General features: G+C 39.0%; 1 protein-coding gene across 1 annotated transcript; it reads right to left on the bottom strand.

Annotated features, from left to right (window-relative positions):
* Positions 1 to 6069: 6069 nt before the first annotated feature.
* On the bottom strand, positions 6070 to 18014 carry LOC115484017 (uncharacterized). The gene is made up of 2 exons (XM_050971500.1): positions 17818 to 18014; positions 6070 to 17232 (listed from the first exon to the last, which is right to left on the bottom strand). The coding sequence occupies exon 2, from the start codon at positions 17205 to 17207 to the stop codon at positions 16392 to 16394; it is 816 nt and encodes a 271-aa protein (XP_050827457.1). The 5' UTR covers positions 17208 to 17232; positions 17818 to 18014; the 3' UTR covers positions 6070 to 16391.
* Between the last annotated feature and the right edge of the window lie 1025 nt (positions 18015 to 19039).

Here is a 19039-nt window from a genome sequence, read left to right as displayed (position 1 = left end):
TCTAGGAAACAAAACCTCAGTAAACACCTGATGTGTTTAAAAACCTATTAAAATAAATCTAGGAAATTATTATGTTTTGGTACTGCATAATGTAACTCCTCACTAGAAGAAATTAAAATGAATTTAAGATATGTTTTTTCCATATTTGGTTGTGAAATAATTTGTTCTTATCGGAAAGGAACAGTTACAACTGTCTGGTGGAGGCTTATGAAATTGTTATTCACTCTTGATCCAGTGATATGTATTTTCAGCACATATAAACACACAGACACGTGCACAGACGTGCAACAAAATTTCTGCAATGATTTTGGCAGCAAATAATGAATTCTAAAATGTTCATAGCTCTACACACTTTAAACAGTCTCTTTAATCTGCTTTATCCATTTCAATTTTATTTTTCTGTGGTTCAAAACAGTCCTACCTTTTTTCTACATAGAAGAACAGCAAGAGGGCTCTGATTTCCATTCTTTTGGTGCTAACAAAATACAAGTCCTGGCAATTATAAAAAAACATCTGTGACTTTGGAAAATATAGTGAAAATCTTTCTCTTTTTCAAGAAATAGTCTTGAAACATTGTCCTGAGCTTTGGTGGTTGCATCACTGCTTTGGTTGCATTTCCTGTCTCAGTTGCACCAGAATCCTTTAAAATAAAACGTTGATGACAATTAACAGCCCTAATTTCAGGTCAGATCCACCCCTCTTCACTCGGGCTAACCGGTACCTCATTCTGCAAGAGTTTAAATCACCTAAATGAATGATTATCATATTGATGAGTAAATGACCAGGTATATCAGAAAACTGCAATGTCTCTAAACTTTGACTCATTTCTCCTTGCATTTTTTCCTAGCAAAAAACACAAAAACAGTGAATTGCCCCAAGTACCGATTGCCCTTAACTCGAGACGGGGTAATTTATGACACTTGGACACTTACTGTGCCATCAGTGTTGCATGCTATAAAGTGCTGCATGAGGTAAGAAGAGCAGAATTGTGACAGAGCTCTGCCACTTGCAGACTTTGGCAAAGGAGTTGCAGAATCAGATGCTCATGTCATGATCCTAAAATCTGGGAGGAAAGGCTCTTCCAATGCCTCTGAAAGTATTTGCCACTGATCAAACAGCTCACAGACTAAGCAAATCCTGGGCAAATAAAATATATTAGTTCAGAGCTGATACTGATTTTAACTTTCAGGAAGATGAATATAGTCTTAATTTCAACTAACTGTGCACACTTTAAACACTATAAATCTCTAACTATTACTAGCTTTTACAAAGCAGATAATGAAAAAAATCAAGTGCAGTGGAATATTCCTAAAAGTGTTCATGCTTGTCCAGGAAAGTAGAACTGCTGCTAGGAGTCTGAGGACAAGGAAAAGAGCATTCCAGCACTCTCCACAATCCAAAGTCAAGGTGACGGCCTTCTCCTGCCATTATGTTACAACTTACAATAATTTTAAACTTATTCCTAGGATTTTACTTTGAAAACAATTCTGGGTATGTATATGAAAGAGTACAAATATTGATCACCTTTTTAAAGACTGAACTTAATGCCTAACACACCATTTTCAGTACAATAAATATCAAAGACAGCTGTGCAGATATCTGTTAACATTGCTGATAGAGGTTTCTCTAGATTAGACCTATCTACTCATCTTATTGCAAACAATGGAATATGAAACGATCCAGAGAGCTGAAAAACGTAACACACTTTTGCGTTCTGTGGGATTTACTCGGGCCTCAGCCCTAAAGAGTGCATTCATCAGAGTTTTACACCTGACTAGTTTCACCAGTTGAGAGAGAGTTACTCATGCATATCATGTTAAATGTGAAAATAAGCGCCTGCAGGAACTTAAGGAGCAACACAGGCACTGAAAAGACAGCATAATCTTGATGGGCAAATCACAGAAAAGTTCCTCCATGAAAATAAAACAAAAAGTGAGCCTGCCATAATAACTTCATCAGTGCAAATTTGGCAAACAGAACCATGGAGGCTGACTGTAGTTTTTCCACTGCAAGCCTGACCTGTAAGTCATTAACCTACCACTAAAACAGTATTCACCTCATATTCAGTTATTCGAAGAACTCAAAGGAAAAGAAAACTGGAATGAATTTTTATTCGACTTCCCTGGAAAAAGGGCAAGCCATGCCATATGTGCAAAATTTCATAAACACTACAAAAAGACTAAAAAGGAAACTATGAATGACTTATTGAATGTGTTCATACACAATTCCATTTTTTTTTTCTTTTTTTATTGTCCACATTACCGTGATTGGACTGTAACTCTATTTTCATATTTCTTTGTTCTCACATATATGTAAACCAATTCTCCTGAAAACCAAGACTGCAAAGGTTCAAGACCAATGATAAAACTTCTTCATTATTTCCCTAGGTACTCTCCATCTGCCCCATTGCTAACACTAGCATTTCAGGGTATTTCTGCAAGACCTGCAATTACACCAAAATCACTTTAAATTTTTTTTCCTAGAACCTGAGTTCATGAATGGCTGTTAGTTTAAGTCTGAATGGGAGCCATTTCACCAAATACTAACATTGCTTTCTATTTCATGGGATTGTGCAGAATTCAAGACAGCCTTAAACTTGGCCCATGGTGGTTGTTTTTGCATGGGTTTATCAGAGTCTGTCTAAGTGAAGACAGTTCTATAAATAAAACATCAGGACTTTTTTATTCTTCCTGTTATTACCCTCATTAAGAGCATAGAAAGGTCACAGTATGTGAAAACTTGTGAAGCATTAGATTTTACCCCTTACATGGGAATAAAACCAGTACTTCCCAAATTCCTTCAGGAAACTCAGATGAGTGGCTCACTGGAAAATGAACTCCACTCCAGCTTCCCAAACAAGTATTTGTCATTTATTGAAGAATTTTAGGGTGATTTCTTTCCTCCAGTCTTTGTATAAACCTTCTAACTAAAGCACTGCAACTTCTAAATAAGGGAGCATAGGTCCCTGCAATCTTGGAAACAAAAGTTTATTTTCATTTTCCTCAATACAATGCAGTTTTTCCTGTGTTAAGTCTCCCTATCTCATCCTTCTATTTTAAGGTGCCTGAGTGTTCAGGTTGCCCTTTGACAGTAGCAAAAGGTGCCTGTAAGTTACCAATGCACACAGACTAACCAAACTATTACCTTCCTCCTGCTCTGAAAATTGTCTAGATAATACATCACCACCAACCTCAAAGATTTCTAACTTCTACTTTGCTGGTTTTTGTTTAATTTCAGACAAGAGAAGACTCTGCTTGCCTTAAAGCCTGACTGGTTTCTTCCAGCCTTAGTAGCTGATGTAAAGAAAGAAAATGCTTCTTCTTACAATCCTGGACTGTACCCTGCAAGTCATCTTGGAGATTGGAAGGACTGTGGATTTTTCTGGGAAGAAGGTTTCTTCAGCTTTTATTTCTGCACTCCAAACAGATGTAATAAATTGTGCACAAACACAGATATGCATAACTCTTATGTGTGACTAGTTTTCAGAAACAATAGCAAAAATGCAACCTATTGGGATTTGTGTTTTTAAGCTGCACAGCAGAGGCTGATCAGCACAGAATTCACAATCTAGAGGCAAATCTTTTACACAGGCAAATTACAGGACTGGATGGACAGCAAGAGCACTCTCTTCATTTCTGCAGGATTTTCTCTGCTGCCTGGTCCAGTTCTATAAAATACAACCTTCAAATGGAGGGGCAGGACTAATCTTATTCCAGGTTACATGGGCCTGATTTCAAAGGTTAATGCCTGAGTACTGCCCACATTCAGATGGACACCGAGCATTGCTTGCTTTTCAAATTCACACACTTTTATTTCTTTGATTCAGTTTACAAAACAGTTTATAAAAAAGATAGTTTGAGATGCTGTATTCCCATTTCCTCTAGTAAGGCATAGTCAGACAGACAGTATAAACTGTATAGTTTCTTTTTGCTTTCCTCTTGTAAGGAATGCTGGTTTATAATGGGTTAAAAATCTGCTGCTAAGCACTGGCCATTTTAAGGTGTATTCTTCTCCCCTGCTGATTTGCCCTCTGACCTTCTGGGGGCCAGGGTGGCTGCAGACTTCATTTTTGCTCTATTTCCTGGTCTCTCTCCTGGCTGTGCGCTCAATGCTTCCACAGCAGATTAATGACAGCTAATAATATCTGATATATCTGGACATTGCCACATAATGAGTTGCAGTCCCACTGGGTGCCCAAAGTGTCACTACTAACAAATTCACCAGAGCAGCATATAATTAGCATGTAAAGGGAGTGATCATGCAGTAAATCTGGAGGGGAAGATGGATAGCCCATGAGGAAAAACTATAAGGGAAAACTACTATTCTTAACACTCATTGGTAAATGTATGTTTCTTGCCATGAATATTTTCTTGATAACAAACTGTGGACAGGTTACCTTTACAGTAACATTATTCCTTCCACGGCTGATAGGCAGAATTTCATTATGCCACTGCTAATGTTACAATATTTCTGCAAAATGTCACCATATGTAAATTAGAAGAGGTTAGGGTTTCCATCTTAGTTTTCTTTCAAGATGCACTGTCCCTTTCTGCTATAGCCTAATTCCCCTTTCTACTAGTTTACAGACATGCTAACATTGACCCAACCTTGCAAAATAAAATTGGCACTGGAGTATCTTTCTTCCCCAATAGCTAAATAAGAAGCATGAAACTCTACACATGATGGAGAAAAGATAGGAGAATAGAAATTAACTTGATGCTTTTTTGTGCCAAAGTATAACCTTTCCTCACACATCAGAATACACCCAATAAAATAAAATGGGATGCATGGCCAATGTGAGTTTCCTGATCTGATCCAAACATGGCTCTCTATTTTTGTGTCTATCTGGCTGACCATCACTCCCTAAGTGCTGCCTGCAGTTTGGGTATGGAAAAAGAGGCTTTCCCATGAGGAGAGGGTCACAAGGAGCAGATGAATTGTCCTGATGGGCTGCATTCAGCCTGAAGAGCCCTAAATGGGACAGCTCTGCTCTAGTTTGAGTCAGTCATTTGACCTCATTAGAAACCATTGCTCAGCAGCGCTAAAGACTTCATTTTGGTTTCAAGTTTTGTCATTTACAGGCTTCTTTCCTCTTTGACATCTGTGTGGGAACATTTGCATTCACATCTCCAGCTCTGAGGTTTATTTGAGTAACTGGCCAAATACCTGGTTAATTCCAAGAGCAAGGGTTTGGGCTTTTTAATTATTCTTTTGCTGAACAGAGAGGCCTTTGGCCCTGAAGGCTCCAGACCTTGAATTCTTTTTGCTCATCAGGCCCTTCTGTCATTTGAGAGGAAAAAAAGTTAGCAAGGAAGCCTCACTTAAAAAACCAAACTGAAATCCTAACAAACAAACAAAAGATTCTTCCTATAACACAAATATTTTACTATATAAGCAGTTACCCAAAGATGTGGAAAATGTGTGCTAGTTTAGGTATATAAATTTATATAAATTTGTATTGATTCATATAGCTATGGAAATGTATAAGACCTTTAGAAACAAATACATAATTAATAACTTTAATGTTATATAGTAAGATCTAATTATAATATGTTATCTAGAGATTACAGTTTTATACATTTATATAAATAGATAAAATCACAGTTTAGCTTAGTTTAACCTCTATAGCCTCCTTCTGCAGAGAGTGCCTGGCTTGGAGAGCCTTGTGCTCCTCAGGCTGAGCAAGCAGCAGCTGACAGAACCAGAGTTTTATCCCAGGCAGGAATTGCACAGAGCCCAGGTACCAGCCTCTGTTTGTGATGCTGGTGAGCACTGCCAATAAACCTTGACACTTTTAAGAGTGTGAGTGGCTACCCAGCAGGGCAGGGATGCACCCTGGAAACAACAGCAGCTGCTCCTGCCCACAGCTGCATTCCTGCTTCTGTCCTTAAGTGCTCAGGAGCCTCACAGAGCACTTCATAAGCTGCAAAAATTTCTGTGGGTTGTACCTTTATGGAATTTCACACTGGCTTGTGTTCTGCTAAAGAATCAATTTTTGGAGCCACATAACTTTAGTTGTCAGACTCTTTTTTTAAAAAGGTTTACAAACTGGGTGTATAAACTCTGGGGACTTAAAAACTGTACAGTTAATTAAAAAGCAAGTATTAAAAAAAAAAATCCAGCAAGTTTTCCTACTTAGAAAAGCAATTTAATTGGATTTTGTAAGAAAAGAAAAAAGAAAGAAATTAAAAATCTTTAAACTTTTCATGACAAATAACATCTTTAATTTTGAATCCCTTGTTCTATTTCCTTGCCTCTGCAACCCATATGGTAACTCTCAGACCAATTATTCAGTATTCACTTTTTCACATAATTCCTTTGAATACAAAAAGATCCAAATTAATAAAAACAAACCAAAGCAAATAAAAATAAAACAAATAAAACCAAAAATTAAAACAACGCTTTTATTGTTTATCTTGTTTTTAATGAAAGAATGAAACTCACAGCCTATCCAACTCCCACTGGAGCCTTTTTTTATGCAATCTTAATGATAATTAACTGACAGTGATTGATGGTTAGTACTGAAGCAATAGTAGATAAAACTGCCCAATTCCATCCAATTCGCTTTTCTATTTTTTTACGAGTCCTTGTTTATTTCTGAATGATATCAAATGAATTATTCGTCCAATTATAATTTCACATTTAAAGTTCATCAGGAATGCATTTGCCCAATTGTTCTGTCATTTTGCTGAGTGAGATTTCCTACAGTCAGATTTCATTTTGTGTCAGGTTTAAGGAGGGCAACTACTTTTGCCTTGGAAATACATGAAAACATTCACATACATTTCCATATATTTTGTAGGCAAAAGTATTTCTGCTGGAAAATGGGCCCGGCACACTGAGGCCATACAGAATTCTTGAATGTGTCCACATGTAATTATGTTGAAGGGAACATGAGTCTTTTTCAGCTTCATTTCAAAATATTGTTGTTAGCATTGTAGTCACCTCTAGGGGTATTTTTTATATGCACTGAATGGTTTTTCTACAAAATCACCTTTGCTGAGAAATTCCCAGAGTCTCACATCCAACTTTGGTCTTGTTGAAACTCACAACCTCTATACATTTTCTAGAATGACTACTTGAAATTACTGCAATTTGTTCTTTATTCTTCAAATCTACTGTTTTAAATAATTGTTGACATTATGCTGGTTGTGTCAGCTTTAAAATGTTGTACATAAATCAACTAATTTAAAGGGTTTTTGCAGAGGTTTCTCGCTTTACCTGGAAAATGGTCCAATTTGAAACATGTATATCACAGAGAAGATCTCATGTTTTAAATTTCTTCATCTGAAGATGAATTGTCTCTAGTATTTTATCACTTCCTGCATTTAAATGATATTATTTTAACTGCTTTTTTGAAAGACTCTTTCTTTCTTTTATTTGTTAAAAGAAAAATAAGGTCTTTTTAGACATGCAGCACTCCCTTAACAGCTTCACTGCCCTTTCAGTGTGTCATTACATATAACAAAATGTACACACAATGCATCCCTTGGGAGTTGAAGCTTATCACGGTGCAGTACTTTCAAAGTGAGTGTTTTATACCATTTGGCACCCTGAGGACATGGGAGGTGACACCAGTGATCTCTCAGGAGAGACCTCACTGATTTCTTACTGCTCTTGCTGATGAAGAAATTAGTCAATAACTATATTTTGTAAATTCTAGCAGCCTTTTCTTTCTCTCTCTCCAGTAAGACAGAGGCTGCGGTAAAACTGCATCTGCCTGGGCCTCAAGGCATGTTCAGTTCTTGCCTACCTTTATGCCCTCCTTGATGAGAGCAACAAATCAAGTTCAAGCATCCTGTACGGAGGGATCCTTCGCTAGGCAGACACTGCTAAGCCCTGACTACTAGGTGAGACTTCCATGGAGGTCTATCAACAAGTCTCAATCATCCATACAGGTTATTGCTCAGGGACAAGGGACACGTCTTTCTGCCCAGGGGCTGCCTGCTGTCACTGAACCATCCTTTTCCAATACAATCAGTGATCATTTGACACACAGGGGACTTCCAGACTTCCAGGATTATGGCCAATAAACCTTCCCCACTATGAGAAGAACAACCAGTGGCCATGAATCATGCATTTTTCAAGCAATAGAGAAGATGGGCAATACATAAATACCTCCTTATTTTTGAGGAATGCTTTTCTTAAGAATAAACTGGGAAGTGTTGGTCTGTGCACAAGAAAAAATATCCCTGCCTCACGCAGAAACGGCATAGTCCCACTGCTTCAGAGACAACTACAAATGGAAAAAAATATTGCAAGAAAACTGAAGGTGTTTTGTTGGGTTTTTTTTTTCCATTCAACTGAAGGAACAAAGCAGCAACAGCAAATGATTTTGTGTAAAAAGAAGCCTTTCTTCCAAGTGACCTGAAATTAAATGTTTCCTGGTCACACATTGTGAGCAAAGTAAGGGACACAGAAGCATAGAATGGTTTCCGTGGGAAAGGACCTTAAAGATCGTTCAACTTTTTTTACATAGTGAGAAGAACAGATAGAAAAGACTGAGGGGCTCCACTTTACTTCTCCCAGTTTAAAATATTAGAGCAATTCTGACATCTCTGAGCAAATTGATGACTTAAGTTCAAAACCCTAGAAAAGGTAGAAAACAGACCTAAGCTCTTCCAGGTCCTCTGTGTTGCTGAAAGGGTTGAGAGGCCAGGGCAGCTACATACTCTGCATTATAAATTTTTAGTATCAATTTCTTTCATCAGAGAAAATTACTCATGAATATTACACAAATCAGTGCTTTTCAACAGGCTTTCTTCTAATTTTATGTATACCCATCTATCATATCTTATATATATATCATATCTTATATATATATATATATATACATACTTATCATATGTATAAGTAACATCAGAAACATATAGTAATGAAAACAATCATCCAATCATAAATAATTTGTTATCTGACACAATGTTGAGTTTCTTCACAACAAGAAAGAATTATAAAATGTATCCAAGACTTATGGAGAGAAGGATACCCTCATAGTCCTTGGTACTTCATGTAGGACAAATAACACCTGACATAATTTTTAGATCTAATGCCACAGGGTAAAAGACACCCTTAATTTTATGCTGGTAGGCCATTATAAAACAAAATAACAGATAAACTGATCTTCCAGATCCCATTTTGAACTATGTCTTGATGTCACCAAAGCATGGGTACAGATTTCTAAATTTCTGTCAATGGGACTACCTCCATGTTTTGATACTTCTACAGCTTCAAGAGAAGCCGGTTACCAACCAGGAACTTCTCAGTTAGATACAGAGTTTAAAAAAGGCTTCATGGGTTTCAGGATATAATCTAATTTACCTATACAAGTAGTTATTCTGCTGCAAAACCCAAAGAGACCTTCTTGTACTGCAGAATCATGACTGCTGTCTTCATTCCCTAAATCCAGCATCAGCTTTTCTGTTCAACACTTGGGTCCACAGAGAAGGAAAGTGAAAGAGAAGGACTTAATCTCATTGTGTCTGGTCTGTGGTTAATTTAGAGGAATAATTTAGAGGAGTTTGAAAGGAAGAAGCAGCACCAAGCCACACTGGAAACCAGCACTGATGTGCACTAAAGAGCAATGCAAAGGGAGAGCCGTAAATTATATATTCCAGCACCCAGTTTTAAACTTTCATTTCTGAAGTTTTGGACCAGGCCTGTTCTCCTTGTTCCTGCTGCATGTTTCTACCATGCAAGCAATGGAAAACAAACATGTCAGCTATGCATAACCTGAAAGAGACCAAGAACCCTGCTGTGACCCCAGTTCAATTTGCAGAGCTGAGATTTTACAGATAAGAAGAGGATGGTCCTTCAACTACACCAAAAGCCCAGGTCATTTTCTCTGGGAAGTTTCTTTTCGAAACAGATGTAGTTAGCTAAAGACATTTGCTCCTCATTTCCTTTGAATTTCTGATAGGCCTGGAAGAGAGTTCTCCTATTTGAAGCAGAATGTTCACAGGATTGCACAAATGTCTGCTCCAATAATGCGAACAAAGTTTATTTCTACCTCCCTTTGTCCCACTAAGTTTCAGGCCAGGTTTTCTAACACAGTTTGAAGGTTGTGATAACACAAGAAACCAGCCTCTTTCCAGAGTGGACAAATTAACTGATTGAAACCCCTGCTGGTGTTATGACTCTGTACTTGGAATTCTGTTTTTACTGGACATTTTACTTGCCAAAATAATATCTGGGTAGGTACAGAAGTTCCAGGTTCTATGTTGTTATACTCATTTGCACAGGCATCCACAAATTTTGAGCCAGCGTTACTTTGCCATCAGGTTATATTGGGGAATTGGAAGAATGGAAAACAGCCTCTACTAAACTTGGTGATTCATTTAAACAAGCTTTGTTTCAGTAAAGCAAAATTTGTACCAGTCTGCATCCCAATTATCCCAGACAAATCTGCCATGATTTGTAATTACATTATTATTTTAAATTAATCCATCCATGAATTACAGTTGTCTTTTGTTTATTCACTTGTTTAGGCTGGTCTAAAAAATGAGCAAAGCTTTCAACCATTTATAATAAAGGCAAAATGACCAAAAAGACCTACTTTTTTTTTAGTTTGCATTAATGAGTTCATCCCAAAATATATATGCAATAATAGAGGAAATTAAGTTATAAATATAGGGATGTGCTCCAAGACACCATGAAAATCTGCATGCAAATGCATAATAATCACAAATCTACATTATTACAATATTAAAAAATACCTACAATTAAATTATCATGTGGAAATAATCATAATGTTATTGGAAACTCAATTATTGTGGCAACCCTTGTCGGGGAATTAGCAGGCTATGGCAAAGGCAAGTCAGACCTGAATTCATCAAATATATATTATCACAATATTACATGTTCACTTCGATTCCATGCAAAGACAAACATCCTCACTCACTAGTATCTGCTCAATGCATTTGTATTATTCATGAACAACTCTGTGATCTATTATACATACAAAACTGATTGTACGCTGCTTGCCTGAGGCTACAATGCAGAGACACAGAATTAATTTTATTATATACACATGCATGATAATTGTGTAGAATTCGGTCAAATATCAAACTCTGCTCCTGTGCTCCATTATTTTACTTTCCAAAAAGAGGTCTAAGGTCAGCAGCAATTTCTCTTTGGTGACAGTGAAACTCTTTGTCATTTAGAGTAGAAAGTTCCTGGGTACGAACGAGCCCGGTGCTGTGATGAATGGTCACACATTCCCTTTCCTCTCCAGCCCCCACTCATCAAAGGGAAAATGTAACTTTTATTGAGATTCTCAAGAATTTCTTGCTTCTCATGCACACAGAAGTCACTTTGGGCTGTGGACTTAGAGACTTCATTTGCCAAAGATGGAGGCAACTTTTTCATTTGTTTTGTAGACTTGTCTAAACTTGCGTGACAAGACGATCAATACAATTAGGGAAACTTTTTTGCAGCTGTAAGAACCTCTGTTATTTTCAAGACATTTAAGTAAAACCTCTAAAAATGTTTTCACAGAACCCTCTCCCCTGCTTCAAGTTTTCATTAAATTTAATTTAGAAACCCCAAACCAACTAACTCCCTTTTCTTTAATAGCACAAAGGACTTATAGGAAGGCCTCCAAATATAGAAAAGCCAGGTAGACAAAGATTAGTGCCACACAAGACATTTGCAGCTGTTTGAAGATACTAAGAGGTAGAAATGCACCAAAATTAAGAAGGAACATGAACAAGGCATACCTCAAAGTCCTGGCACGGATTAAAATGACATTGAAAATCAGCAGGACACTCAACTTCAACATATTACAATTTAGGTGGCAGCCAGGTTTAGGGGACTAAGTTGTATGTATAAATTTTGGCAGCAATACCTATTGTCACTCCAATTCAGAGATGGGTATCAGTTTGCACATTGCACAAACAACCATTAGCATGCATCTAGCCTAATGATCCAAAAGAGCTTTCTCAGGAGTGAGAAGAAGTAAAAGGTTATCCTTAACCGAGAAAAGAACCTGCCCAATGTGAGATTCTGCATGCTGAATTAAAAATCAAACCCCGAAACCTCTCCTGTAGGTCCACTCCTCTATCCACCATCCAGGTTTTGCCTATCATGCTCTGAATCCCTGAGTTTTAAAACTGAGGAACTCCCACTCCTTGCTGAGTGTGTTTGGAGTCCGGCCCCACTCAAGCCCATCCCAAACCCATCTTTGCATTACTGCACTGCTTTCAACAGTCACAAGCAAAAGGGCCTCTCCAATGCATTTATATTCTAGATTCATAACATCTGAAGAAATAAACTGTAACAAGGATTCTAAAGGGTCTCTCCAAGTCTACTCATCATCCAGGAAAGATTTAAACCACCTCATCTTTGAATCTATGTTTTGTATGCTTATGTCATAGCCCGAGTCCATCATTTTCACAGTTCCAAGAACAATGCAGGGTGATCTGCATTTAGCAGTATGTGCCTTGTAAGTTTACCACAACATCACTAATTTACTATAAATCCATAAAATTGTCACTGTCCTAATTAAAAAATGTGATTGACACACAGGAAAATCTCAGGAAGGAGGAACTGAGCAAATCTCTTGCATAGCTACATGACAAAAGGTAATAAGTGAATGTGTTATGGTGGGCTGTTCATCTTGGCTGGCTCATGGCCATCAACAACAGAAATGGCAAAAACACAGTTCTGACCAGTCTCCAGGGCAGCAGTTTAGCTGACTGAAATGCTGGGGATGCAGAAGAGAAGGACTTGTGTAAAAGAACACCTCAGTAATGCATTTTGTCATTCAAGTGTATTATAACTCAATTCTGTTCTTAAATATTTCAGCTTTTAGGTTGGCAGAAGCTACAACTATTTTAGTGTTAGCAACTATTACAAGAGGGCTGACACCTTTTAAATATTCCTCTCTTTTACAGTAAACTCATGATTATTTTCTGCCATTTCATAAACAGGTGAGCAGCAGGACCTTACAGCTCAGGCAGCATAACTTACCTTCTACCTTTGCTGTAAAAGTACACGAGTTGTTGGGGTGCATGGAATATTTCTCGCACAGATCATTAGTTTGGCAGGCTCTGGAAGTCAGTAAAGATAATGGGGAGAAAGGCCCCGCTGAAACTGCTCATTTTGTCATCAAAACCCCAGTTCCTGTGAGGGCCGAGAGTTGAGTTCAGATAAAAATACAAATTTCAAGAAATTTTATTGGACCTCACCCAAATCACCAAAGCTCTTAAGAACAGGAAGAGGTCAAACTATATGAGAGGAAACACTTTTATTCGACCTGAGACTGTTGCTCAGTTTGATATGCCCGAAAACACCTCTGAGAGTTACCCATGGCATTCTGGAACTTTCTCACTGACCTTCAACTCCCAAAATACACTAAAACATACAAGGAAAAAAAACCTATAGCTGCTCACCCCATTTCCCAAGCTTCTAAAATAAACTCATTTTAAAAATCATATTGCCTTTAACTGTTTTGTCCAACTCCACTTATTAGCAACCACACTAGAAGCAGTGGCTGAAAAGCAAATTCTTGCAAAGACTGTAGCTATTTCCTCAGTTAATATTTATTTTGCTTGTATCCATAGAAGTACTACATGGAAAGAGTGTGCACACACAGAATAACTCTTGGCTTCATTTTCCTGCCAGCTATCAGACAGCATTGCTCATGCACAAATCTTTTGGTATTTAATATTCATAAAGCAGAAGCATCTACTGATCCCAGTAAGGATCAAGAAATGTTATGAGATGTTGTACAAAACAAAGATTATCACTGTTCTGCCACAAAGAATTTATAGTTGGGCAGATTGACAGACTAACTATTTCTGCACTAGTTGTTATGTGAAATGCATTTCTTAATCTTATTCTAGTCGCTCCTTAATGCAAATATGACACCAGAGGTAGCTCTATGCAGTAATGTAGGGCACTCTTGCAGCAAAGCAGAACAGTGCTCTACTTCAGCAGCTACTGAGGCAAAACAGTTACTTTGCTTTAGCAGCAGGTTTTTGTATTTTGGTGGGGTGGGCTGATATTTTCATTGATCTTTTATATCTCAGTGGAAAGTTACATGATAGTATTAGTCAACCTGAGCACACTTTAAAGATAATTATTTTTCAATATTAAATGAAAAGTTGGCTAACGTTAACAACAATATTCATTTTGACTGTCTTCCTAAAGGGAAAATTTTGACATTTGGTTTCAAAATGCAGCAAGATTTTTGAGAAGTGACCCTTCTCCACTACATCTCTCCCCAAAGGAGGTGACATCAAAGTGATTTGCTTGTGCTTGATTCACATAACTCTTACTCTTAAAAATGATAAAAAGGCTTTTCTATTTCAAGAAGTATGGGGGGAAAGAAATTAAAAAATCTTTATGTAGCACTCTTGGCCATGATCAACCCCTTGAATCCTTCTTGAGAGGCACATGAAGAAAGAATAGGTTACCTTTGAGGCAAGTTTAGTATTTAAGCATTCTTTAGGAAACCTGCATTGCTGAGAGAGAACAGCTTTCCCTAGGCTGAGCAGAGAGCGAGATGGGATCAGAGCTCAGGAGTCATGTTCCCCAGTCACATGTGACCACCAGCTCTCTTCTGTAGCCCACTAAAGGCCTCTGGCAACCTGAATTCCCCAAAGGAGGCAGTAGAGGATGCTCCTTCAAATATCTCCTTGATGCCAAGGATGTTTCTATGGTAATTCTGCATTCAAAGTTACTGGTTCGTGTTGCATGAGAGGCTACACGAGGGCCCAAGGAAATGAATGAACCTATCTAAGGTTGTGCATACCCAGGGGGCTTCCATAATTTTTGGGTGCACAGAAATACAAAGACGGAATAATGACAATGTTGTGCTGCACTTCATTTGTTGAATTACTTCAATACCTTGCTCACAGATGTGTGCATGTGAATCTAATCAAACAAACTCCTCGTAGACAGCAGAGATTATTTTGAGAGATTATTCCTGTTTCTGCTACAGGAAAAGAAGCATCAGCCTTTCATAACTTCTTGAATACAGGGAGGTGTGTGTTCATGCATACACCAACAGGCACATGCCTCTCCCTGTATATGTACCAAAATAATGTGAGAATAAAATTTTTCCTCTATATAGCACAATATTTTCATAAAGGATTATTAAAAGCAGATCAGCCTTTATATGCAGAAAAAAACCCCACACCAAAACCTGTCCAATTGTTCATCTGGATAATCAATTATATTAAAGAAAAAAAAAAACAACAGAAAAACAATAGGGGGAAAGGAAAGCTGGCATGATCAGAAATAAATATCTGAAAAAAAAGGTGATTTTTCCATATCCCTCAAAATCCTAGAGTAGGAAATTTTTCTGTAGCTTTTCTTCTTGAATCATATATTGCTTCCAATCCTAAAACAGCACATTCAACTATTCAGTTCACTGTTCAATAACAGTGACTCACATTGCCTTTTAAATGCATACAAGAAAGTTGCATCTTTTTGTTTTCATTTTCCCTGTGTGTTTGTTGCATACTGACATCAAATTCCCTGCAGGCATGCTAACCTTGCAATTGGAGAAACAGCGCTCCAGGGTTTTCCACATGTCTAATACACCTGGATAAAAAGTGCTAATTGCCACCAACTTCCATTTAATGACAGCAGTAAGGCACAAAATATGCTTGATTTGCAGATGCTAGTGCCACTGGGAATGAGCAGCAGATTAATAATTGTGCAGACCTTGAACATTCCCCTGGCACTGCCAGCCTGGGTTTCCAGTGCAACAAGGCCCTTGTTTTTACGTTACTTTCCTGAGAAAATCAGGCTTAGGCATTTGCACTCTTTCCCTGTGTGTGTTTGGCTGCCCTACCTTCCCACAAAAATTTCTGATCAATCTGAATAAATTTTAAAGGAAAGTAGAGGTTGCAAACATCCAGTGTCCTTAGCAGTTTTGTGAAAAACAGGCAGCTAGGTAGATATAATCAAGCCTGAGCCTAAGTGTTTCAAATATCCCGGCTTTTTAAATTCAGGTATTCTTGCAGACAAACAAACCCTAATTTTGTTCCAATTTTGTAGGCTCTGAAAGTAGAAGGAAGATGTGCTATATCACATATTCAGCTGGCAGCAGCCTTGCATCCAGACACTTTTATGGGTCAGGTGACAGACTAGGTTCCCAATTTGCGGTGATTTTTTTCTGTTTACAAACCTATCTGCCAAAAAAATCCTTTTTCACCCTGAGGCTTTGAATGGGCATCAGGAGCCAGTTTCTTGCACAGGTTCACCCTTGCTCTTTTTCCCTCCAGATAAATTCAGGGACCAACGCTGTACCTTCTCTCCTCTCTTCTTGATCTGCTCCTGCTGCTGTTTCCTCTCCGCTCGGCACACACGAGGACATCACCCCTGTGGCATGCAAGGCGGCTCGGGTGGCATTGCAAAGCTCATTTCTGCAGGCAGCAACATGATTACGGACAAGGTGAGGGTGAGGTTGGGCAAATGTGTTTCAACACTTCTTTCTTTGTATTTATCACCGTGCCATAGCATTCCTGCAGCCTGGCCTGCAGCTGCTCCAGCTGCCTATGCAAACTCCTGATGGAGCGCAGCAGCAGGAGCCGTCGGTACATTGCTAGCTGGAGCCGGTACTTCTCCTTTTCCTCCTTCTTCTTGTTTTCTAAGGTCTCCATTACTGTTGTGGTCTTCATCCAAATCACGTGGCCCAAACTGCAAGAGGCCATGCTGCTCTCAGCGTCGCTCCCTGCCTGCTGTGCGTCAGTCCCTGCCCGCTGTGTGTCAGTCCCTCCCTGCTGTGTGTCAGTCCCTCCCTGCAGGGCCTCACCGACCTCACCGGGCACCCTCGGGACCTGCAGCACCTCTGAATTCAGTTTGCCATGCCAGCAGGGGCTTTTGGCATGCAGGGAGGCAAGGTCTACAGGCAGCAGGTTATCAACTGCTGCAGGGCATGAGGAGGCACCTAAGGACGCATCTACAGCTGCCAGAGGATGCTCAGCCAGCCCAGGGGCTGTCCTCTGTGCCTGGCCACCATGAACCGTCTCTGGCCCAGTCAGGGCTTTTAGCTGGGCCACTGCCCTGCTGGAGAGGGCAGACAGTCTTTCTGGCACTGCTGAGCTTCCCTTGTCTTCATCAAGGCTGTCCAGTGAAGGGCTGGCAGAGCAACCAGGGGATGCTGTTACAGCAGCTTGAGTCGGAAACCTGTCTTCATCATCACTGCTGTTTGGGATCTCCTCTTCATCTCTTGATATTACAGCTGCTCTCTCAGCCATTTAACTCATTAGCTACAGAAACTTTCTGTGGACAAAGTGGAAGTAAAAGGATTTCATTTTCACATACACACACACAGAGGCCCAGTGCAGAGTGACATTTGAAGAAAGAACCTCTTTTTCTATTTAAGCAATGGACCTATTACTTTTCTAATAAAGCACAACCCTTGGGTCACTTCAGGCCATTTCTTGTGATTTGCATTAGATGTTCTTTGAGACACAACATTAATCCAATAATAATTAAAATGATATACTGTACTATTAACATTCTCAAATCTTTAAAGGCAAGTGATCTATCCCTGCAGCACCGGCTGTGCTGACTAATTAAACAGAATACAGTTGTAAATGGGCATTGTAAGCACTGCTCCCATTTAAGAACACAGCTCTAACAAGTGTCGTTTGTAGAGATGGGCGAGTTATCGGGATTGATCAGCTTCAAAGGGAGGTGGACCTACCGCAAACAGCAGGTTGCATTTAAATGCCCTCTCCAAGATTAATCTGTCAGCTACCAGTTTGTTTACAAGGTTGCCTTTCCCCCTCCTGCTAATTCTAACAGTAAAGCTATATTAGCGCCACGCTAGCCAAAGAGAGGAAAAAGAAACCAAACACTTACCGAGATTATGGGGGGGAAGGAAAAGAGTTACAGTGCATTATGTCTGTGTATCATATTTTCTTGAATGTGAGTCAGCACAGTCTGGAACAGAAACATCACAGTGCTGGAGCAGGAGCAGCAGCAGCATTACGCTGTTCCACCCAGCAACAACACAGTCAGTCCCAATCACAGAGGAGTGCAGGGCTGCTCTCTTCCTCCTCAGTGGGCATCCCTCCCTGGCGTGCAGCTTTTATGTCATCTTTCAGCATCAAAACGAGTACCAGGATTGGATGGCACTTTTTTCCCACCTCAAAACCAAACATACCTGATTCACACATTCTACAGGGGGCAATACCTATGGCCCCTCCCATCCTTGACAGTCAGCAAGGAGATAGCACAGCTGCAAAAGAGGATGAGGTATTCTGGACTCCTAGTGTGCGTGTTTCCTTTCAGAAAAAAAAAAAACAACAAGCTTAGATAAACTTCAGCTGCATGAACAAGCTAAACCTAAAAATAAAGTAAGCATTCAGCAGCAACCAAATGCTAACCATGAAGACAGGCAGAAGGTGTGGATCTAAGTGGTTAATGTACACCCATGTTTAATGAGGCTGGCCTAATCTTAAAGAGCAGCACTACATCCAGCTAAACCATTCCACAAAACAATAAACTTTATCTGCACTTCTGATGTTCAGAAAAGCTACCTTCAGCATGATGCAGTGCCAGGAACAAAATTCCCAAATTATCTACCTGCCTCTACTTCAATCAATTTACCATAGGGCTTCAGTTGCCCCAAGACTTTCTCTACTCCATTCTCTAATATAAATAGAAGAAAGAAGCAATCCAAAATACTATCTAAAATCTCCCAGCAGCTGGAAAAGAATGAAAGTAGATCCTATCTTCACTTCTTTGTGTGCTGCAACACAGATAATAATTTCTTATTTTTCATCTGTACTGACTAGCCTTCTTTCTGATGAATCTGCTAGTATATGCTTACAAACTTGAACACACAAAGCCTGGTTAATATTAATTCAGATTTGTAGCCTGAGACATAACTTGAATGCATTTTTTGGTGCAAGATATAATTTGCACTGAATTTCTAAAATAAACTAAACCTGCTGTGTTTATGCGCCAAATCATGCTGCAGTTTATATAAATAATGTAAGAAAGAGATTAATATCCAGTGAGTTAATATAGAGAGCATGTTTATATCTTGGTGATTCCCATTTATCTGAATCACAAGCTA

This window comes from Serinus canaria, chromosome 2, assembly GCF_022539315.1.
Source record: "Serinus canaria isolate serCan28SL12 chromosome 2, serCan2020, whole genome shotgun sequence".
Lineage (NCBI taxonomy): Eukaryota > Metazoa > Chordata > Aves > Passeriformes > Fringillidae > Serinus > Serinus canaria.
The sequence above is the reverse complement of the archived record's forward strand: the minus strand, read 5'-3'. Positions and strand labels throughout refer to the sequence as shown.